The sequence below is a fragment of the Heterocephalus glaber genome, unplaced genomic scaffold (assembly GCF_053883595.1).
Source record: "Heterocephalus glaber isolate CG9 unplaced genomic scaffold, H.glaber_assembly_v1.0 deba00000071, whole genome shotgun sequence".
Classification (NCBI taxonomy): Eukaryota; Metazoa; Chordata; class Mammalia; order Rodentia; family Bathyergidae; genus Heterocephalus; species Heterocephalus glaber.
Window position 1 is genome coordinate 32,352,065 of NW_028258137.1, and position 25,211 is coordinate 32,377,275.

General features: G+C 35.3%; 1 protein-coding gene across 14 annotated transcripts in view; it reads right to left on the bottom strand.

The window, feature by feature from the left end:
- Chd9 (chromodomain helicase DNA binding protein 9) overlaps positions 1–25,211 on the bottom strand; it is a 246,276-nt gene that overhangs the window by 10,693 nt on the left and 210,372 nt on the right. For 10 of the 14 annotated variants that reach the window (XM_013073316.3, XM_021260909.2, XM_004847923.4 and 7 more), the window contains 9 exons: positions 22,425–22,467; positions 21,110–21,329; positions 17,989–18,191; positions 10,381–11,277; positions 9,253–9,416; positions 8,054–8,326; positions 6,693–6,861; positions 3,132–3,271; positions 2,603–2,824 (listed from right to left, as the gene is read on the bottom strand). In XM_013073316.3, the coding sequence (XP_012928770.2) occupies positions 2,603–2,824; positions 3,132–3,271; positions 6,693–6,861; positions 8,054–8,326; positions 9,253–9,416; positions 10,381–11,277; positions 17,989–18,191; positions 21,110–21,329; positions 22,425–22,467 (2,331 nt within the window). The remainder of the gene's footprint in view (positions 1–2,602; positions 2,825–3,131; positions 3,272–6,692; positions 6,862–8,053; positions 8,327–9,252; positions 9,417–10,380; positions 11,278–17,988; positions 18,192–21,109; positions 21,330–22,424; positions 22,468–25,211) is intronic. The other 4 variants (XM_004847925.4, XM_087206557.1, XM_021260908.2 and 1 more) reach the window with 3 other exon arrangements.

A 25,211-nucleotide genomic window follows, 5' to 3' on the forward strand; every position in this document is an offset into this window, starting at 1 on the left:
TTTCTATCTTTCCTCACATACTTTACTCTGCCTAGTTAATTAATTGCTCTATCTATACTCAAGACACTTTATACATACCTCTAATACAGTATATTCCATATTATGCTGTGACTATTTATAGAAAATATCATAATCGTGAGAGCCAAGAAATCACTGAAGTATTCTTGGAAAAGCAGATCAATTATAATCTTGTATTTTTTACTGTAACAAGTGCTGCCTTTTAAAATGTTTAAAATCTTAATACAGTAAAATATAGCATTAGGATATAGGATTTATTTGCAATGAAAGTGATAAATGGAAACAAAAATAGATAAGGTAATAAAAACTATTTTGCAGTGGTTAAGAGAAAGGTATGAGAACCTTCAGAGACTATAATATAAGTGCTATGAGGGCAAGAACTTTATATTGTTCACTATTGTATCTTAAATCATTAAAATTATAACTACCTACAATGTACCAATAAAAGAATTTAATACCCCCCCCAAAATATAACTATCACATAGTAGTCACTCAATAAAAATTGCTGACAAAATGTTATTTAACATGTTAAGAAATGATAGGCTTAAAACGATTCTTTTAGAATCACAGCATTCACTCCACAATGTCTATATTTAGCAAAAACCCTGCCCCTCATAATTATAAGAGCATTATTTGACATCAAATTTAAAAAGGAATTAAATAAATGAATGAGAATTTGTAACATCCTCTGAGTAGCTAGGAACATGAACAGCAGGTATCCAAAAGGCCAGACTTAAGCTCTCTGTTGTAAATCCCAGATTATCTCATGTGACAAGAGCAGCCAGATATCTATCTATTTATCCATGTATCAGACACAAACATCATTCTAGAGAAATGCAGCTCCTCTGGTTTTGTTCCATAAAGAAAAAAAAAAAACAAGGCAATTAACAAAATAACAACCATTTTACTTTTATATACCACTCTTGAGTTTTCAAAACTATCTTTTTAATTAGAATTGATAAATATTTATGGGGAGGCAGATAGTATTCTATACATAAAGACTAATGCTCTTAGTCCTGAGGACACATAGGTGAACAGGACATAGTCCTTAAGAACCCCCTGGGGTAGCGGACAGCTTCATTTATGTTATCCCTTTGACTGCGATAATGGACGCAAGGAGAACAGGCCTGCTAACTTTATTGTACGGGGGATGCCTTTATTCTTTTACCTTACAAAATACACAGAAATATTAAGGGAAACTGACACAGAATTTGGTACATTAGTGTCTGATAGTAAAGTATTGGAAAAGAATACATTTCTATGAGTGAAAAAGTCACAGACCCATAAGATAGTATTTCAGATGATAAGAATAATGCAAATTAGGCCAGATAGACACATACCTATGATCTAAGCACTGTTGGACACTGAGGGAGGATAGCAATTTTGAGCCTAGCTTAGGGGACTTAGTGAATCCTGTAACTAACAAATAAATGGCTGGAGATGTAGTACAAAGGGCCTTGCATTCCCATCCCCTGCCCTGGAGGTAACGGGAGGGGATGCACATAAAATTGTTATATTAAAAATTTTATATTTGTTTATTTATTTTTGGAGTGCTGGGGATGGAAATAAGGGCCTGGGTATCCTAGGCACTCAAACAAGGGTCTGTCTATCTAACACTGAACTATACCACCAGCCCTTTTTATGTTATTTTAAAGTAAGAGTCTGGCTAAATTGCTCCAGCTGGCGTCAAACTTGGGTAAACCTTCCAAGTAGCTGGGATTGCAGGTGTGTGCCACTATACCAGGTCTGATTCTCATTTTTGAACATGAACCTGGACTTGTACAGAGTAGTACTTTGGACTTTAGATATAAATCTATTTGCTGTGTGGCCTTGGACTATTAAAATTTCATTCAGGGCCAGGGATGTCGCTCCGTGGCACTGTGCCTGCCTGGCAAGTGCAAGATCCTGAGTTTGATCCCCAGGACTTAAAAAAATTCATTCAAATTCATTACCTACAAAATACATTAACAATTCTATCTTAGTAAAATTTTTGCGAGTGTTAAATTATAGATGTTAGTGCTAAGAACTGTGGCAGATACATAGTTAATTTTCAGTAGTGTTATTAGGATAATCAGTATTATTTTAAAATAAACACCTTGACAGAAAAGAAGTTTTAGTCCTTCACAGCCTTCATTGGCTCTAACTTGATAGTTAGTATTAGAAATTAATTTTTTTGTTTTGTTTTGAGACAGAATCTTGTTATACAGACCAGGCAGGCCTCCAACTTGTGCTCTTCCTGCTTTAGCCTCCCAAGTGCTGAGATTACATTTGTGTACAACCCCATCTCTCTTGAAGTGAATTTTATTATTACATATATGTTAAATGCAGAATGGAAAATGAAAATTGATACTGTATCAGAGGAAAGATGATAATTATGTTTTTCTGCTAGTTTTCCTAAATCTTAGGCAGAGCACAGTGAGAACTTATGCTTCATCATTTATGGGCTTGATGAATCACAGAAACAAAATATACCATTTTTTCTTGTACCGGGGATCGAACTCAGAACCTCACGCTTGCCAGGCAGGCACTGTGCTGCTGAGCTAAATCCCTGGTCCTGCACCAAAATTTTTAACATATAACCTACAGGAATAAAAGCTCCTAAATCTTCCACGTAACCCGGGTGCTCCTTAAGCCATTTTTCCAAATCCTTTCTCTTCGGTGCATCATCTCCTGCAAGTCTTGTTCCATCTTTAAGGTTAATAACTGGAACTGGGCTTTCTGCATCAGGAATTCCTTGAGATTGAGAATAGGACAGTGCTGGATTTATTCCTGTGGAAATCCGTGAGGTGGTTAAGCCTAAAGTAACCTGTAGAAGAACATCAAAAGAAAATTTTATTTCCATGCTTTATTATTATTTTGGTTCAGTAAAGTAATTCCTTTGTTGAAGGAAAAAAAAAATAGGAGTTGTGTAAATTCTGCTGAATATTTCAAAGTTAAAATTCTTAGATTCTGCTGAGATACAAGGGAATAGAGTAGTATACTTCTAATTTCTTTATAATCATTATTAGTCTTAAAAACACAAAGAGGCATATTTATTACTTTGTAGTAGTATATTTACTAGGATTGAAGTTGAGACTCAAAGACCAGTAATTTTTAAGTATTACTTTACTTACATGATTAGGTAGTTTATTTCTGTTAAAAAAGAGGATGTCTACACCCTCTACATTCTTCCTCCTTCCCCGCCTTTTTTTGACTATAGGTTGGTTGTCTAATATGACTCCATTGGCACCAGGGGTTGATTGAATGGAAGTACCTAATCAAATTAAAAATATGTAATAGTGATAAAAACTTAGTTCCTAAACAAATTGAAAGTAATCACTTTTTAAAATATACATGACAGTATTACTTCTTACTTTACATATCCTAAATCAAGCAATTCTTGTTCTCAAAGAATACTACATAATCTTCATGATTTTCTATTAAGAGACAGTATGGCCCTTTGGCTGGTTGTGTAATCTTAGAAGGCTCGCACCTTCCCCTCGTCTCAGTATTTAAAAGGTACTGTTATGGTTTATATGTAGATATCCCCCAAAGCCTCATGCACTCATAGGCAAGGCTTTGGAAGGTGACTGGATCATGGAGGCACCACAGCTCACTTGTTGTCAGAAGGTGGGTTCTGGTTAGAAGAAGTGGGTCACTGTGGGTGTGACCTGGAAGGTGTATCTCCTTTGCTGGCTTCTCACCTCACTACCTCAAGTGCCATTTCACTGACCATTCAAAGACTGAAATTTCTAAAATATGATTCAAAATGAACTTCTCTTCCTTTAATCTGCAGGTGTTGGGCATTTTGTCCCAGTGACAAGAAAGTGACAAGACAGGTACCTTATTTCATATGGTTATGTATAACTAATTGAAATGACTAAAAATCATTATTGTATATATGAAGGTACTAGAATGGGATACAAAAAGATTTCATTATATACATAGACTGAAATTCAGTATACTCAGATTAATATAATGTTGCAAATATGATTTTGAAAATACTCTTATTATAGTACGTTTTATCTGCAATAGCACTAAATTTACCAAAGTACTTCTTTTAAAAGTATCATTCTACTTTATAAGAACTTCTCATGGCTTTGTATATGAATGAACTGCCTTGGATCAGCTCTTTTCTAACATGACTGCCAACCTTCAACCCCTGCCCTAGAGCTCAGTTTTTGATGCTTTCCATAACTTGCCTTCATATTACATAAACTGCCTATCATCTTGCACACATATCTATCTCTCTAGTAAGACTTTATACACTAGCTCGATCACTCTTCTCACAAATCCATATAATTTTACTGGCATTAAATCTTTGGTTTAGGTTATGTCTTGTCCCTTTCTTACCCTTCTCACCAATCCCATTTTCTGGAAAGACCATTATCTAATCTTCCTTAGTTTTGTCCTCTAGTCTACTTTTCTTGCCTTCATTAATTAAAGAACATTACACCTGTTGTCTTTATTCAAGGCTTTCAAATGAAATTCAGGGGTTAATCACACCAGAATAAAAAAGACATATCCTGGGGAAAATAAAGAATTCATTAAAGGCATTTTTAAGCATCCAATTCTACAAACAACCCCTCCTCCCCGGGATATTGGGGATTGAACCCAGGACATTCACACTGAGCTTCATCCAGCCCTTTTTTGGGGACACAGTTTCGTTAAGCAACTAAGTTGTACAGGCCAAGTTTGAATTTGGATCCTCCTGCCTCAACCTTCTAGACTGCTGGGATTATAGGTGTGTACTCCCATGTTCGTGTACTCTATAAGTACCTAATTTTAATATCTGTTTAGCATGTAATTGTATGCCAAAGTCTTTACTAACCACTTTATGTGTTGTTTTATTTAATCCATCCAACAGTGTGACCTCTCTCCTCCCTTAACTTTCATTTTCACAAATAAGAAAAGGCTCAAAAATAATAGATTATGTAAAGTTATATAAAGAAGACAGATCTGGGTTTCACATTTATATTATTAAGATGAATGAGATATAATACTCAGCTAATAATTCTATATGTTGTTTTTAGACCTTACAATGTTTTATACAGCTGTAAAACTGGTGTTACAATTACTACGTATATATTAAGAATAGTACTATTTACCAAAGAATTACTTATAGGCAAAGGCTGTACAAACTTCAGCTGCAATAATAATAAAATGTCCAGATGATTGAAGCATCAATCTTATGTTATACTGGTACTACCAGAGTAAGAGTACAGATAGTATTAAATCCCACCTAGGTGGACAAAAGAGCACACAAGTTATCTTCTGCCACTGTTCACATTTTCTAGTAAAAAGGAACTCCTTGATAAGAAAACTGTCACTGTAAAGCATAATTTGGGGGATATATACTTCAGAAATAGAACCATGCCTGCTTCATATTTGAATTCCAACTCATTTACATCTGAAAGTCTAGAAGTTGGCAAATGATATTACTTAATCCCAAAGAGACCAAATTGATGCTGATGAAACTGAACTAATTTATAATTAAAAAGTGGTAATAGCAGCAATGGAAAACAATGATCAATTCAAGATAATACTTGTAATAAAGCCTTATTTTCCCACTTTGTAGGAATTCCACACACTATGCACATAGACAGGTAGAAGTTTTGAAATGTTTCCAAGTATTGCATGGCAATAAGACTTAGTATAATAGTCTTCAGCCTTATGTATAAGAAGGTATAAAGTGAATTCAACTCATCCCTCTGCTTTAGTTAAAACTAGTATTTGTGAAGATTAGTATGCAGTGTTCAGCAGTGACACTTAGTTGATCCTGAACACTTCATTTTCAATTCCTGATCATTTGAAAGGGCATAAAGAACAATCAAGCCAGGATAAAAAGTGTCTAAAGTATTCCTCAATGCCTACAGAGCACACAGCACACATTATCAATTACCTATGCAGTAGATATTTGATTCAAATTGCCAAAATAGGAGTTGAAATATAGAAAGTCTCAAAGGAAGAGATGATATCTCCTAAATGTCTGATTTATTATTCAGACAAAGGACAAGGTTAATTCAGCATTGCTTTTATAGGCAGAACTGATAGTAGACAAAATTTACATCCAAATAAGGATTTTTCTTACTTTCCTTATATGAAGGACAGTTACAGTTGGCTAACAATTAACTACTTAAAATAGTTAAGAACCTTGTCCCTATAAGAATACCATGGGCATAAAAGGTTAACTTCCTGGGAATAAATAATTCCTGCATCTTATAATTGCCTGTACTGTCTCTAAAAACTGCTTACAACTTGTTTCACTTTTACCCATCACCATTAATTTATGATATAGACATGTCTTATAATTAATATACTTTCATATTGAAATGCTCTTTGTGTTTTTATCTGTATAAAGCTACTTTACAAAATGATGTCTCTACCTAAATATTCAAAACCCTAAAACTAAACTGCTCTCTATGATTTAAAATGTCATATTACAAGTCCCAATAAACATTTATTAAGATTTAAAATTATACTGACTACTGCATAGGATTGAGAGAATGCAAAATTAAAGGAAAAATGAAAAAAATTTTTTTTACAAGAGTTTATACAAAAGAATTTGGACACAGCACCTGCCTGTGCAAGGTCCTGAGTTCAATTCCCGGTACCAAAAAAAAAAAAAAAAAAAAAAAAATTTGGAAATGGTAGGGAATGTTTCATAATAAGACAAATATTATTTATATATTCACCTGACATTGGCAAAGATTTTGGAAAATTGGCGAGGCTTGTGTCTGATGCACTTTGAAGCTCTCGAAGTCGAGTGAGGTACTGCTGCTGCCCCAGAGCACCATCTTCACTATTAAATGGCCTTTTCTGGGCAAGCCCTTGCTTTTGAAACGTCAACTTCAAACCACCTTCCTATTAAAAAGAATCATTACCAAGACAGAAAGTGTTAACAAAAGTTTTACTGCAGGACATTCAGAGAAATTTTACATAGAAAAAGTTAAGTAACATCCCTAAAATGTTAATGTAGTTCTCTTCTTGCTCATAAATCAATTTAAAAAACCCTCTAAGCAACTTTTATAATGAACACTCAATCTTCTCTTCTTTCCCCAGTACTGAGGATTGAACCCAGGGCTTCACACAAGCTAGTCAAGTGCTCTGTGACTGAGCTACATCCCCAAGCACATACATTTATCTATCTATCTATCTATCTATCTATCTATCTATCTATCTATCTATCTATTTATTTTTGATTGAACTCAGGTCCTTGTGCTTGCGCAGCAGGTGGTGAAACCACTGAGCTAAATCCTCAGCCCAACCCCCCAGTCCCTTTTAAAATTGCATTTTGAGACAGGGTCTAAGTCGCCCAGGCTTCTTCTGAATTTCTGATACTCAGGGCTCAGGCGCCTGCATAGGCATGTGCAACCACACCCACCAAACTTTCTATTTTAAAGAAAAAGTCAGGTACTATATACATTTTTATGAACAAAGCAGTTTTTCATGTGACTAGTACCCTGTAACATTTTCAGCTTTAGGTATGTATCTCTAGGTACGTTAGTCATGACATTACTTATCTTTACATATTGAATAATAAATTAAGACTTCAAAGATCTTTTTTTTTCTTTTTAAGGCTGTGTCTCACTATGTTGCCCTGGGGGGCTTCAAACTTATGATTTTCCTACCTCAGCTTTCCCAGAAGCTGGGATTACAGGAGTGTACCATAGCGCCGGCTTAAAAATAATCATATTTAAATAACCGTTACAAGATAAAGAAGCATGATAAATCCTTAAAAGAGAAAGTGTACTGTCATACCATTTCTATATTATATAAAAAAACAAAACCAGAAATTGACACACTGTTTATGAAAGCATCTTGATCAGCAGAAGAACTATTTTCAGAAGTATGAGGAAAGAAACACATTTCATGATGATCCCTTTAGTAGACTATTCAAGTTTAATAACCTGGATATCAAAAAAAGAAAACAATCCAAATACTAGGAGACAAGTATGTGAAGGAAGGAAGAGTAAGAGCAGGCAGCTGTTTGCAGGAAAAGCATGCTGCACACCGCAATCGCAATCAGGCCCTAGGGCAATAAAAATACACATACGTCTTTGATTTTCACTGTAAACTCCTTTTCTTGTACATGCTTCTTCACCTTTGACATCTGTGTTGACTGATCATGTTCTTCTTTGACACCAGCACCTGGGGGAGTGGGAACGCTGGGCTCACTGTATTCTGTCGATGCTCCAGGGCTGTCCAGTAGTTTTGTGGTATAGAAAGAAGCCACTGTATTAGCATCACAACTTCTTCTAGCTGAAGGCCACTTCCCTTTCAGAACTGTTTGACAAATACTGTCCAACCGGTTGATCATCACCCGATCCTAGAAAGGCATGCAACATCAAAGTATAATTTTAATAATTAGGCTAGAACTCTGGAAATCAGCCCAAGAACCTTGATGACTTACACCTGGTACAACATATGTGTATGGGGTATGCATACATATTTTCACACATATCATTCTGTGAAGTTATTCAAGTATAAATTCTCTTTAGTGAACTTCAAAAATATTATAAAGATATTTTCTCTTGTCTACAATAACTAAAGTAATAGAGGTTCCTTATTATTCTAAAAAAAATAAAAAATCTTTAAAGTACATCAAAGAGGCAACCCACTCGGGACCCTGCCAGTCTCTCAGAGCTATTCCTCTCTTTGCTTTTCCTTTGGTACCAGGGATCAAACTCAGGACCTTGCTCTTGCGAGGCACGTACGGTGCCACTGAGCTAAATCCCCGGCCCTCTCAGGAGCTATTCCTATTCCCCATTCCTAGTCCCCAATAAACCTTTCCTACTCTTAAAAAAAAAAGTGTATCAAAGAGTAGAGAACCTTTCTAAGGGGAGGTATTTCTGTACTAGTCCAGGCAAATAGTGGGAGAATTGTATTAATCTAATTTTAGCTACTTTTTACCCCTGAATCTACATGTGCTTAAATGAACATTTTTTGTAGGTTACAATTGGCTACAATAAATTTTTTCAAGGAGACTAAGTTAAAAGCACCTATTTTAAAAAGATAGTTATTTAATTTGAACGTAGAGCTCCATTATTATTAGTTATGTTGAGAAGCATATACATTTTAAATAGAATTTAATAGATAATATAATTTATACTTTGATGTTAACACCAGGATATCATACCTATATTTTATACTGACTGACCTATTTTTTTTTTCACATAATAGCAATACCTATCATCACAGCAATATAGAATACTAAAAAAATTCGCCTGTCCCAACAATAAATTCTTCTTTTACCTTTGGCCAATATGAGGCTGCCAGCATATATCCACCTTGTAAAAGATAAGTAGAATCCGATGTCCCATTGTTTATTTGAAAACTGTCCTGAGTCTCATCCTGGGTGGTGCTCAGTGATGCAACACTTTCTTCATCATAGGCTTTCATGTGAGGGGTACCTTCTGCTATGAACAATTATAAACATTTTTTAAAAATGGAATTAAACAATTTTAAATATACATTTAAAAATCTTTTTTTTCCCCCATTAACTTTATTGGTACATTTTAGGTATACAATACCATTACATTCATCATTGGGATCACATTTAAAAATCTTATATAATCATTCAAAGATATATGAAAATAAATGGTAGAAAAAAATGGTTAAAAAGGAGGAAAATTCATCTAGAGTACAATAAAATAATCACTATTTTTAGAATGATTCCTGATTGGTGGACTTCAGTTGGACTGGGAGCAATGTAAATACCTGACATGGATGCCATAATGTCCTAATGTATTATAATTAGGCATGTCCATGTGGGAGCCCTGAAAGTTATGCCTATGGAGTTATCACAAGAGATTTTGGCTCCTGAGGGGTATGAGGCCCTGTAAGTCAGAGTAGTTCTTGCATATGCTTGATGTTCATGCATTTCCTTACAACTCAATTAACTGGTGGACTGCTGCACAGACACTTGCAGGAAAGAATCATCTAACACAAGTCTGCAGACAAACTGTAGTTTTTATCCTACATCCTTCTGAGTAGGTGGGTGTCAAGTATGACTCATGATACTCTACTTAGTCTAAGACTCCTGGTGAGTGTTAAACAATATTGCCTTTTATTTGGTCACTAAAAAACTTGTTCCAGGGGAAAATATACTACTAAATTTAAGGCAATCACTAAGAAATAAAGATACTGTGTACAATTTCTTAATTCCTCTGACCACTCTTTGTTGAAATGCCTTAAATATTGAATAGGGAATGTGTATCAATAATTCTAGTTTCCTTTTCAATAATGCTTTCCTAACAAATCTGTATGCATAAAATTTAAGTTAATAATTTTAAGCATGCTTAAATTATGAGAATCAAGTATTTTTTTAAATTTTCACACGAAAAGTTTTCTAAAAATAACAAAATTACTTTATGCATATACCTCGCTTTTGGACTTCCTCTTCTTCACTGTCACTTTCTTCTGATGAAGATGAAGAGGATGATGATGAGGAGGATGATGATGAAGATGATGCTGAAGAACAAGATGAGGATGAAGAAGAACTAGAGCCTGATCGAGAGTGAGAACAAGAAGAGGAGGAAGACGAGGAAGAAGATGATCTGGAAGAACAAGATGATCTCTCAGAATCAGAGTCAGAATCAGAACTAGATTCTGATCCTCTTTTGTGGACTCTCTGTTTCTTAGAAGCTGGGTTTGGAGTTAGGGGTTTTGTTCTTGCTGCAACCATGCGTCTGTCCGTTTCAACTTTTCCACCAGATTTCTGGTCTCCAGTAGCCTGTGATAAAACACCATTCTTTGGACTTACAGGCTCAGACTTTATTAGTGTCCTAGTTTCCACAGAAGACATAGATTCTTCTTCAGAAGATTGAGGATCTTCTTTAAGATTTTCACCTTTAACTTTCATATCCTCTAGAATACCTTTAGCATCTAGGAGCCTAGGTAAAGAGGTAAGAGTAGACGTAGAAAGTGCTACTTGATATTGCTGTAAAAGTGGGGTAGAAGTCCGTGAATGAGCCATTTTACTTTGACTATAGTTCCTTTGAGCTGCCATAAATGAGAGTTCAGGATCACGAAGAATGTGATAGTCTGTTCGGCTCACCCCATGTTTAGCAGCACCAATGAGCAAATCCCTATCATGAGGACCACATTCCCACCAGACTGGTAAATCTGGATTTGGATGGCAAAGCTTCAAACGCTCAAACAACTGTGGATGTCGAAGGGCCTGCTCTCGTACTTTCCTTAGAAGTTCAATACGATACAAAGTCCTAGAAGCACGTTCTTCTGTGATTGGTTGAATAAAAATAGTTGGATCCACCAATTCTACAATGAAAGACAAAAATATTAACTTTAAAAAACATTAGAATTCTAAAAAAATAAAAAAATTTAAGAAATACTTTATTAGAGATTTTTGAACAAATAACGAAACCTCTGATGTGTACCTAACCTCTACAGCATCGTTTTAATAATTGTACAATTGTTAGCATATCTTCTTAGAATTTTTAAATGAGAAAATTAAAAATCATGAAACATAAAACACTGATCTTTTGAAAAACAGGTAAGCATAACTTAATATTAGTTATATTAATATAACAAGAAATTCACTTTAAAAAATCCACTAGGAAAAAAAAATCCACTATGAGTTATGCCTTTACTAACACTTGTTTTTGTTTGGGGAGGGGGATTGGGGATTGAACCTCTACATTAAGCTACATCTCCAGCCCTAACACCTGTCTTAAAGAGAAAACACGTGTATAAACTCAGCTATAAATATCAATAAAAACTTATTAAATAATACCCATAAACAAATGTTTATTAGCATATATCAAACCGAACAAAATAACTTAGGGCATTGCAGTGTCACAGAAGTACCAGTGAGTTTCTTACATCCTGAAAGCAACACAAGTGCATCTACCAAACACCGCACAATCAGCCCGAGATAGTTTCAACATTACATCATGTTACATTCCTTTTGATGAGGGTTCATCTTTGTAAGTTGAAGTTATTGGCTTTAAAAAACTAAGGGCTTGTGAAAATAATGCAGGTACCAACATGTGGAGCTCCTAATAGGCAAAACTAGACCACTCTGAGGAAAAAAGTAGTACAGTAATACCTCTCTGTTTATGAATACCTCTGTTTGCAGACAATTTGGTTTGCAAAGAGTGTTCTGCAAAATTTTGCTTGTTTCCAAACTCTGCATCAGGTGACAAACACAATCATGGCCATCTTTCCCACACAAACACAAACATAGCCATCTTCCCCCACACAGTAAAACAAATTAAGTTCTTAAACCAAGGTACCACTGTATTGGGTTATAACCTTTAGAATAAAATAAATATCTACAAATCCATATTCATATGAATTAATAATTGATGAAATAGGCAAAGGGGAAAACATCCTTGAAGCAGAATTCCACACAGAAAAACTTTAGTATCTCACAGATATTAAAATCAATGGGTAAAGGTTTGAATAGGATTCGTGAGACTTCTCAAGATATTAATTATATGGGAAAAGATAGAAAATGCATCATAAAACACCTTGACTAAGTGTTTAAAATCAACAAAAATATCTAATAAAACATATTACAAGCCCCATTATGATACCTACATTCTAGGAAGATTCATCACTTCTGTGGTACTCTTGATAAAAAAGCATAGTCTCAATCCAATCATGTGAAAACACAAGATATCCCAAACTGAAGGATATATGACAAATTAACTGATCAATATTTTCAAAGGTATTAAGAGGAAGAACAAACACCAACGTGGGATCCTAGAATAAGTGTGTATCAGTGGAAAATTGATAAATTTAATTAGGTCCAGCCTGTTCTCTGTATCCAGGGGTTCTGGATGCATGGATTCGACCATCATTGGACTGAAAATATTTGGGGGGAAAATTGTGAATGCATTGAACATGTATGGATTTTTTTCCTTGTCATTATTTCTTACACAATACAGGACAGCACCTATTAACATAACACACTGTACTAGGTATTATAAGTAATCTAGAGATGAATTAAAATCTATGGGAGTATGTGCACAGGATATCCATTTTTAAAGGCATTGAGCATTCTCAGATTTTGGTATTTTCAGGGGTTTCTGAATCAATTCCTCACAGATATGAAGGATTACTGTATTTAATGGCATTAGACTAAGTTTATTTCTTGGTCTGATAATTATAATCAGTCATGTAAGATTTTAACATTGGGAGAGGCGGAATGGGAGATATATGGAAACTCTGCCTGCATGTTTTCTGAAACTTTTCCTCAGTCTAAAACTAATTAAAAACCAACCAACCAACCAAACAAATTTTTTTAAAAAATCAAGAACTGTATAAAAATCAGTATGGGACAGGAAACATACGGAATAGAGTGGGATTATTCAGAATACTACCAACTAATAGCAAGACTTGAGAATCTGTACTTTGTAATACAGGTGCACACATCTCATTAGTCGGTAATTGTGGTTATTCAAGAGGGAAATAAGGGCTGAGGACTTAGCTCAGTGGCACTGCACTTGCCTAGCAAGCGCAAGGTCCTGAGTTTGATTTCTGGTACCAAGAAAAGAAAAGAAAAGTATTCTTTTTTTCATTCAATATTTATTTTTTCAAACAACTAGATTAGGACATAAACACTTATTGAGTTGTTTGGAGTTAACTGTTCATTAAACAGTACTGTTAAGTTAATTCATAGTTTTTTGGTACATTTTAGGTATACAATATGGGAATTTATACCTTTACATAATATATCTTGGTTCTTATTTTTTCCCCCATTCCCCTGCCCTTCCTTCAACCCCTCTACCCCTCCCTATTTACAAAGACTTTGTTTCTGTTTTTTCCTTTTCTCCTTTTTTTTTGGTATCGGGGATCGAACTTGGGACCTTGTGCTTGCGAGGCAGGCAGCAGCACCACTGAACTAAAGTCCTGGCCCTTCTCATATTTATTCCTTTCCCCTACCTCTCCAACTTTCCCTTCTCCTTTGGGACTTTTCTTCCTATTTCACATTACCTATTATACATTTTGATTGGAGATACCTCAAAAAACTAGAATTAGAGGTCCCATTTGACCCAGCTATTCCCCTGCTGGTATCTTCCCCACAAAATTAAAAGAATCAAACCACAGCGATATGCGTGCACCCATGTTTATAGCGGCACAGTTCGTAATAGCTAAAACTTGGAAACAGCCCAATTTCCCATCAACTGGAGACTGAATAAAGATGTGTTGTTGTTCTTTTTTAAATAAAATGGAGTACTAATTAGCCATAAAGAATGAGAAACTGGAGACATTTATAGCTAAATGGATGCACATTGGGGCCATAGTCTTAAGTGAAATAAGTAGGACACACATGTGTACATACTGAATAGTTTCTCTGGTGAGAGAAACTGAAAGTGTAAATAAGGATCAAAATGTATAATAGATAATGTGAAATAGGGAGAAAAGAATTTCTTTTAGGTTTGGTTGCCGGGAAAAAAATCATTAAGACTAAGAGCACTATGAACTGAAGAAGTCTGGGAAACCGATCTAAGTAAAACCTCACTCATCTTTCGAAAAAGGAAGCCTTTCCTTTTTAATGATTATGAATCAGCCTTTACCCTTCTCTTTTAAAACTAGATTCAAAAGTGACAGACTTGTATCATTATGTTGCTAATAGGAATTGAGAAAATAAAAAAGAAATCAAGGAGTCTTGGTAACCATGGATAATAAAATAAATAGTATTTTGTTTTACCTGTATTGTTAAGCCTTTTATAGTTTTCCAAGAGACATGAATGCAACCTTGAATTTCTGGTATTTGTGGAATCAAATGATTAGCTATTCTATTTAGCAGATGGACAAAAAAAATCTGTTCGTAAATAAAATTAAAACAGAAACCCAAATGAAACTAAAAGCCTTTATACAAACCACTTATACTTTTATATGAAACAGGACTAGAAGGCCATTGTCTTTAGCAATTAGAATTTTTTTTCTTTTTTGTGGTATTGGAGATTGAACCCAGGGCTTTCACACTGAGCTACAACTCCAGAGCAGTTTTTTTTTTTTTTGAGACCAGGTCTTGCTAAAATGCCTAGGTGGGGCTCAAATGTGTGGTTCTCCAGCCTCAACCTTCCAGAGTACTGAGATTAGAAGTTTGTGCCATACCTGGCTAGAAATTATATTGAAGAATGGGGGCTGGGGATGTAGCTTAGTGATAGAGTATGTACCTAGCATGAGTGAGACTCTTAAGTTCAATCCCCAGTATTGCAAACACAGTTAAAAGATTAAAAAAAAAACATAGACAAGTGCTTAGAACACACCCTTACTGTGACCTGCTGACAAGATGAGTTATTTCTCTGGGCTCTGAAAACAAGGCAGTTCATCCTGTACCAAACAGTTCCTTAGCTAAATAATTGGTTAGCTTATTTGTTGTCTTTTTTGAAGACAGTACTGTGTAGAGACCTTATATACCAAAGTTCTTTAGAAGGCTTATTCCTTGCAAAATTAGTCAGGTAAACAATCCCTTTAGTACAGTTTCTATAAAGTGGACTCAAAATATAGGTTAGTTCTTATAGGGCTGAGATCAAGAATGTCCCCCAGTGGCCTCTTGTGCTCATACGTGGGGCATTTGGAACATGACTGAATCATGCGGGCAATACAGCTGACATGCTCTTAGGAGGAGGGGTGATCTGGAAGGTTGTATCTGTCTCCCTGCCTCCTCCCTTCCCTCTCTACTTCCAGGCCACCATGCTGTGAGAAGCTTTCTTCTCCCCAGACCCTTCCACAATGCCCTCCTTCCTTGGAGACCATGCACTGAAACCTTGGGGCAAAATAAACCTCTCCTCCTTTTTTCTTTTTCTTCAGTAAGCCTTAACTTTATGAGTGACAGAAACAGTACAAATTTCAAACCAAGCTGCAGTTACACTTTGGAAACACCAAAACAAAATCCTCCTTTCAGAGGGTGACTTTGTCAATTCCATAATAGCATTTACAATTATCACAGCTGTTGTTCTTCAGGGCTCAGACTGCCTTTGTCCTACATATTTGCTCGTGACATAACCAAATTCTGTGTCTTTTAACTTCCATGGCTTCATCTTGAAATCGAATTTTTTAGTAGCTGCTGTACTTACTGAGATAAATTCTCAATCCTGGCTTCCCCCCAACTGTGTAGGAATCTGAAACTGGGTTCTTGTAAACATGTGGTTTTATGATGACAAATAGGATATTCCTACATTTCTAGACAGTGACTCTAGCAATCCCTGTAACCTGCCGAAGACCCAGTTTGGAAACAGCCTTCCATGCCTTCTTCTTATACTCTGTTTTGCTTCATTGCTGTCAGTGGGCTTGTTGAGTGGTTGCTTGTATAGAATCTTGCTCCCTGAGCTCTGGTACTGATTCATCACTGTCAGATTCCATTCCAGATCCTGTCTCAGCCTGAGGCTATGGCAACTCCTACACTGTAGCAGGGATGATTTCTGTGGCTTCACCAGGCATTTTATGCAGAGAACACAACCAAGATGGTGGCCTCTCCTCCTCTAAGTTATGAGGATTGAGTATTTTATCCCATTGACAAGGAAAGTAATGAAGACGGATTTGGGTACTAGAAGTGGGGTCCTTGCTGTGACCACCTGACCATGTATATGGTCTAAAAGCCTTTGGAATGGCTCATAGGAGGAGTCTGGAAAGATATAGAGATGCCAGCTAAACAAGCCCCTGCATGCTATAAGTTGAGCTTGATGAGAGATTCTGGTTGGATCTCAGAAGACCAGACTGCTAACAGAAATGAAGACAGAAAAGACTAGGTTCACAAGGTTTCAATTGGGAACAGAGACTCCATTGGTAGTTGGGCTAAAGAATGTGTGGGTGAAAACTTATCTTCATTTTGCTCATGCTCTAAAACATTATGGGAGATTAAGGGTAGTAGACTAATTAAGCTGATGGAGGAATTTTCAAGGCAGTCCAGTGTTGAAGCTGTGGCATGGATACGGCTGGGTGGGCCTTTAGCCATATCTACTGTGAGAAACATGACCAAAAATCAGAGCTAAATAACTCGAAAAATTTTGTTGGTCAGAAAGGAAGTTACTATATAAGCCCTGTAGCTGGGGTAGGTGGCAAGTTCCTGTAATCTTAGCATTTGGGAGGCTGAGGAAGGAGGATCACCATGAGCTTGAGGCTAGCCTGGGCTATACAGTGAGTTCAATGTTCATCTAGACTACACAGAGAGACCCTGTCTCAGAAATGCAAAAACAAAACAAACAACAACAACAAAATATTGGGTTTCATAAAGTTTTGACTCAGAAGAATTAGCTATTGAAAAGAGTAACATTAAAAAAAAGCCAAGTATTTTGTATCTGGACAACATACATCTTAAGAATCAGGAAGTCTCTATCCTTTGAAGGCTCAAGGGTCCAAAAGTAGAAGACAGGGGACTTGAACTTTTCAGTAATGCTGGAACTGGTAGGATTCTGGCAACTATAGAGATAGATTGAATCCATTTTGTATAAAGAGATGTACATGAGTCTTTTGCAGGCCAGGGATTCGCAGGCCCCTCCCTTTCCTGATTCCTGGCCAACATGATGTGGGCAGCTTTCCACTGCCATGGCTTCCTTCCTTTCTTAGAGATGATCAACCACAGACTCAAAACATGAGCCAAATTAAACCTCTCCTCTTTTAAACTGCAGGTATCAGGCATACTGTCCTAGTAATGAGGAAAGCAAGACAGTTCTACTTACCAAAGGATGTATTTTATTTTCTATCTCCTCCTAATTATGTCTATCATAAAAAATGAACTATTCTCTTAAAACTTGGTATGTTTCTTTATTATCTTTTATTTATTTATTTATTTGGTACCAAGGGTCGAACTCAGGACCTTGTACTTGCCAGGCAGGCACGGCACCACTGAGCTAAATCCCCTGCTCTCTTTACTATTTTTTAGATTTCATTTTAGTAGTAAAATTAAAAAGTAAGTTAGATTTAAGGATAGTTTACATACAACAATTAGAATTTCTAAATTTTAGCAATTTTTTGCTTCTTTGACCAAATCAAGGAAAAAAAAATTACACATACCTTCTTTGGAAGGAAGACGACAAACCCTCCGACACATGGACATAAATGCATATAAATATTTCTCCAAACTATCATCAGTTTTCTTATGTAGTCTAGCCATAGCTCTAAATTTTGTCCAATCAAATTGGCCTCTGTCAGGGTCAAAAACAACTCCAAATGTAGATACAACTCTATAAAAGTCAGCTTCCTCTCTTCTTGTCCATCTATTTTGAATCATATTAAAGAAAAAAAACCACATTGGTCACTAAAATATATACTAATACTGAAAATAATGGCATGACACAAATTTAAAACATTTTAGTATCTAACACTTTAAACGGTTAAACCAAGGGTTATTCCTTTGCAGACACATTTTTAAGTGCTAAATGATTCATCTATCCAATTACATTTCTTTTAGTTTGCACTGTTCCTTTAGACAATAATGAGGGTTTTTTTGGTACAATACTGTGTGAGAAAATATGTACAGGATGCAGTAATAAATACGACAATGCTGAAAAAAATAAAAAGTTATTTTAAAGCACATTTATAAGATAAGGTAATATTTTTTCTTTTTTCTTTTTCTTTTTTTTTTTTTGGTACCAGGGATCGAACTCAGGACCTTGCAGTTTCAAGGCAGGCGGTGGAACCACTGAGCTAAATCCCCTGCCCCTAGTATAAGGTAATATTTATGGTTGCATTAGCTATAGAAACAAAATTTAAGGAAAGCATGGAAGATAGAAAGATCAGTTCAGACTTGGGCAATCAAGAACAGCATCATAGAGTAAGTGGCATTTTTCAAAGTAAGATGGAACAAGGTGAAAACTGGAAGAAAATGCAAGTAAGAATGCACAGAACAAGCAAAGTAGGAAGTACTCTGCATTTTTGCATTTTCTAGATTGACAAGGATATGGCTCATATTGGGGACAAAGCAAAAAACAGCTGGGATCAAATAATGAAATTCTCTAATGTTTCACAAAAAAATCTCTTTTCAGATTAAGGGTACCAATATTTTAAGAGGGTAGAATTATCATCATAAACTACAGATCTTCCAAACTTTAGTATCTTCTTTTGGAGAGTCTTTTCCTTGCTTAACTCACTGAATTGTTAATTAAAAAAAAAATAGGAAAGATCGTTCAAAAATGTTAATGAGTTACTTTTTTCCTTGCTATAGGGGATTGAACCCAGGTCTTGTTATACGTATACATTAAGATAAATGATGTTAAAATAGCCAAGAAGTCAATCAAATCTTAAGAACCTTAAAACTGAAAAGAAAAGGACACATTGAAAGACTACACAGTACACAAAAATATATGACATAGGGGCTGGGGATTTAGCTCAGTGGTTCCGCAACATGCCTTGCAAGCACAAGGTCCCGAGTTCAATCCCAAGTACCAAAAACAAAACAAAACAAAACAAAAAACAAAAGATCCGGTGCCTACGTTCACAGGATTCACAACTCAGACCAAGGAAAATATCAATGTAACTACAGCATCTTATTTTGACAAATGAACAATTTACTTAGATTAAGTGTTAGATGAGTACAGAGAAAGGAGAAAATACTTGAGCTACCATGTTCGGGAAAAAACAAACAAAGGAGATGGACCGTGTGCTGAGTTCTGAAGGATAGGATAGGTATGAACTAAAGATAAAGAGAACATAAACGGGAATACTAAATCAAGACTAAGTAGGACAGTCTTCCTGAGGGAACTCCAGCTGATAAAATTATAAATGAGGACTAAAACCTGCATGAAGAAAATGCTGAATTTAGGCTTCAAAACCTAAGATTTTATATATATTCTAATTAGGGGGCAATCAATTGAATGTCATGATAAAAACTATTATTTTTAGAGATTAATGCAGACCCAACAGATTGAGAGAAAATATATATAGTACATTAAAGTTGGCCACAAATATTTTGCCACTCTTTCCACTGAAAGGTAGAATCTATTTCCCTTTTCTTTAAGTCTGAGCTGGCCATGAAACATTTTTTAACCAAGAGAAGGTGGCAGAAATGACAACATGCACTTGATAAGAGTAGGTCTTAAGAAATTTGGAGAATCTGCTTTTGTTAACTGGAATAATCCCTCTTAAAACCTGAGCTCCAAGTTCAACTAGCACCAACTGTGAGCCATGTGAGTGAGCAAAACAAGACCACTTGGTAAACTCATAGAATTCAAAGGAAAAAATCTGTGATGCTTTCTCAGGTCACTGTGTTTTCAGGTGATTTGTTATGTAATAACAGATAACTGAAAACAATATATTTACAGAGGCAGTAGTATTTGAAAACTATTGCTAGGATAATTATAATCTTAAGTTTCATACTAACTAAATGCTAGCCACAAAGAATGTAATCCCAGTGAAAGAAAGAATAATGAGGGCTGGGGAATGTAGCTCAGGGGTACATCATCTACCTAGCATATTGCAAAGCCCTGGGTTCAATCCCCTGTAGTGTAAACAAAGAAAGCATAAAGATTTATCATCCAGAGAACATCCAAGGACCGAGGTTTAATAAGGAGGACCTATAATTGCTAAACATTTCTATTTTTCTCCTGAGTACTATATTCTTTTTAAGCTGAAGCCTTTGGGATAAGAGAAGTTTGCTTCTTTTCTTAACAAGGCCTACCTCTTGCAATTTCTTCACTTTAATATCAGTAATTCCAAATGTTCATCTTACAAAGTAGAAGTGGACTTACCTTCCACACATTCTTATATTTGAAAGTTATCTCCATATAAAATGAGATAGACTAGAACTACATATAATTTAAATTTGTTCCACTCAGAATTTGTAATTCTTAAGTCTGTTCTATACCTTCATTTTGTAAACACTTTAATGTTGCTAAACATAACAAAAGTGAATAAATATGAAGTATGACCAGTAATTGTAAGATGCAATGATCTTTATTAGTTTTTATCATAGTTTCAAATAATTTTGTGAATATATATGTATATATGCACAAAGCACACGGTTTGATCAATTAGTAAAATAATCATTCCTGATAGCCTTCAGAATGAACAAACATATTTAGATATCATATATAAAAATTTAGCACTTTATTAAAAATTTAGGGATGTGTATACTCTAGCAACAGTGTGTTTCTTCGTATGGGAAGTAGAAGTAGATTTTGCTCAGGTTTTGTCTTACCTCTGTTGTCTTTCTATCTTGGCTGCCATTTTAGGATTAAGAGTGGCTTCTTCATAAAGGGGCTGCATTACACTGGCAGGCACAGAGAAAGTTGGTTGTATCTGCTGGATTTGTCTGTTTTTATTGGTACGCTGATATGCAGTAATGAGACGCCTTAATCGCGTAGTTAAAGCTGACTGAGTAGGCCAATAAATTTTATCACCCTCCAGCAGCTGACCATCTATAGTTAAAGAAACTCATGTCAATAATAATATTAAAAAAAAAAACATACTGTATAAAGCTCACAGAAGTAGAAAAGTTTGTCTACTTAATTTTTTTCTATAATCTGATGATGTGAGTGAAAACGCCCCAACCCTTTCATCATAAAAAAATTCTTTTAGGGGCTGGGGATTTAGCTCAGTAGTTTTGCTGCCTGCTGCGCAAGCGCAAGGACCCAAGTTCGATCCCCAGTACCTGTCCCCCCCCAAAAAAGTTCTTTTAAGCAGCTCAAAGTCAGTACAATATGATGAAATAAAAAGCCACAATGTTATTTATTTAAAGGGAACTTCATTTGCACAGAGAAAACTCTTGGATTTGCAGGTCTAATATATCATACTGGCTGGCCAATACTCAGTGGCTTAACCTAAAAACATTAAAAGCTAAATTGAAAGCCATTGAGTTTTCTGGATTAAACTTATCTCAACTAAAATAGAATCAAAACATTTTTAAAGTCACTGAGAAGAAATAAAAATTTTCAAAATTCACTATGTCAATACTGCGGGTTTTAAAGTTTTTATTTACCTAAAAGTACAAAATCTAACTCTTTGTTTTCAAGTTATAATATCACAACTATCTATAACATAAACAAACCACACTTATTCATATTGAGCAACTCTTTATTTTCACATTGAACTATGGCAGAATGAGGTGTTTCCTATATGGCAGATAGGAATGACGGTACTCCAACAACAGTGTGTTTCTATCTTGGTATCAGAAGGAAGTAGAAGCAAACTTTGCTCAAAAGCTCCGTAGAAACCAGGTAAAAAAGAATGGTTCCTGGTATACACAAAGTACTAACAAGAAAACATTAATACTTTAGTGAGGACATCTTACAAATCTAATAAGCCAGTCATCAAAGGCTCTGTTCTACAGATTTAGTGAGCCACTACATAAAGATATGCAAATCCCCAAACAGCCAGTATAGACCATGATGATTACAACTGTATTCAATAAAAAGTTAATACACATAAACATTACAAAAGGGTGATTGATCTCATAGTCTTAAGAGAATGTGAATTTGCAATAATACTAAAGTAAAGAAATAAATGCAATTTACCTCCATCTGCTATAACAAGATCTCCTGGTGAGGAAACATCATCCTTAAAAAAAAAAAAAAAAGAAAGAAAGAAATTTGTCACAGGGTAACTGAGTCAAAATACATATAAGAAGAGAATTAAATGTCTTTGTAACAGAGAAGGTAGCTTGTAATAGAATTTTTAATGATTTAGCAACAATAAAACATAGCTCCACATTCTCAATTCTTACATCTTTCTATTTCTAACACTTTAGGACAGTCACTACTAACTTATTTTAATTTCTACTATTACTTTTTTTTGTTTTTGTTTTGGTACTGGGGATCGAACTTGGGACCTTGCGCTTGCGAGGCAGGCGGTGGAACCACTGAGCTAAATCCCCAGCCCTTCTACTATTACTTTTAAGCCAGTTTTTTCTTCTCTATACTTTGGGCAGCAAGTGGTAGATTTTATTGCTAAACTATTTTTTTTCTGTCTATGCAGAACACAAACCCTCAGATAATTTACTCATTCTCCTATTTGGGAACCTGCAAATCCTTTCTTTTTCAGCCTTAAATAGTTTCTATTGCAAATTATCTATCAACAGACATTCAGGAAGATACCCAAATACTATCTTAAATTTATTATTCATATCTTTGCTGATTTATTTCAGTGACTACCATTGTTGTTTTTAGAAAAGCCTGAAGTTAGAATTTCATAATTCTTTAGAAGGTGGGTCTTGTTTCCCCCAGATTCCTGTTAATATCTTCTATTTTCTTACTTTAAGTAACTTCTTTAATGCCCACTGGCAGGCAGCTTTTCCCCAAAACCTCTGTCTTGGGTGGTTTTGTAGTACAGTGCCCACAGTACAACATTTTTCCAGGAAAAGAATCCTTGGCAACCTTAGAAGGCAAATTTCCAGCCAGTTCCAGAGGGTAGATTTTTTGCAAGTTGCACTACTATGAAGGTACAGCAATTTTTTGGCCATCCAATGAGCCAAAGCCATGTCCTCCCAACAAAGTTAGGATCTCAAACCTTGTGCGGATGGGGTTCCTTGGATGCTCTATCTGAGCCCTAGGAGTAATAGATCCTCCATATACCTGCTATTCCTATATTACCCAGAGCTCTGTTTACTTTTTACTAGTCAATCTCTCATTACTATAATCTTCCTTTTATAACTAATAATTCTTTACATTAACTTCCCCTATTCAAATTACTTGTAGTTTCTCTTCCCTAATTGGTTCAGACTGATCCATCATGCTAGACTTTCAATAATTTCTACACATTTGTTTTTTGAATCATTTCTTCTCACACGAGCTATATCTGTTTGTTCAGAATAATTTTTTCCATTTTTTTTTTTATTGGTTATACACATTGTGTTTCATTTTGGTAGATTCATATGTGCATATAACATACTTTGGTCATTTTCGGTCTAGCAGAATGCTTAACATACTTGATTTTTAAATATCAATGTCTAAACCAGGTGTGGTAGCACATGCCTGTAATACACAGTGAGTTCAAGGAGAGCCTGAACTACAATAGGGTGACCCTGTCTCAAGGAAACAAAAAAAAATCAATGACTATATTGGCCACTTTAAAAGTAAATACAATTCTTTTTTCACACCTTCCAAGTCTTTTATTTATTTACTTATTTTTTCCTTCAAAAATGTTCTTATTATGTTGTCCAGGTTGGCCTTCAATTCCTGGGCTCATGTGATCCTCCTGTCTTAACCTGGGATTGTAAGTGTGCACCAAAACAACAAACTTTCCTAGTCTTTTAAAATCATCTTATCTTTCCTTTGTTTTGGTTCTTTAATGTATTTCTCATTAAAAATTTTAAATTTCAATTTGTATTATCAAAAATTCTCAGGGGTCTTTTTTTTTTTTTTGGTACCAGGGATTGAACTTGGGGCCTTGCACTTGCGAGGTAGGTGGTGGAACCACTGAGCTAAAATCCCAGCCCCTCAGGGATCTAATCTTAATCTTTATTATATGCTAACATTCACTCATGGTAAATTTTTTCTCATATTTAAAAAATTTGGATATTTACTTCATTTCATAGAGGACATCACCTTGAAGTTTTTCTTCCAGAGTTCTTTTTACCCCCTTTTTATTTACTAGGCACCCCAGGGATATTACCAAAGATCTTTTTTCATCTAATAGTTTTTGGCTTAAAAGTTCCTGGATAATGTATATAAAGTTAAAATAATTGAACCATAAACTTGACAAGGCAGTCCAATGGCTATAAATTCTCTGGAAAAACTTTTTCTTTCCCAGAATCCTATGCTGAGATAAATTTCCTTCTTGTTTCCCTATCTGTTGTGTCAGAAAGTTATGGTTTTTTTTTATTTTTTTAAGTTATGGTTTTTGAGAGTCCTGACTCTATACAATATTTTAGTTCTCACTACCCGCACCCTGGCATAAGCCTTATCTTCTGTTCTCACATCCTTCAGATACTAAGAGTAGCAAAACCTGACCTGACAACTGAAGCATCATCTAGTCTCTTACCATACTCATAAACATTTTAAACATTTTTCATCTCTTTCAACATCCCTTTCTTTATTCCAGATTATTTTCTATATTTTCATCTTTTTCTTCTGACATCCTATAGAGTACTTATAACTATGCTGTAGCAGCTCAGAATTCTTCTAAGCTCTAATCTCCATTTTAAGCCTCTTTATGAAGGTATAATTTCTACCTCTTGCTGGGTACCCTTTAGCATCTATTTCTTACTCTGCTCTGGGTTTTTTGGATAGGGATTTTTTTTTTGGTACCGGGGATCGAACTCAGGACATTGTGCTTGCAAAGGTGCCATGCCACTGAGCTAAACC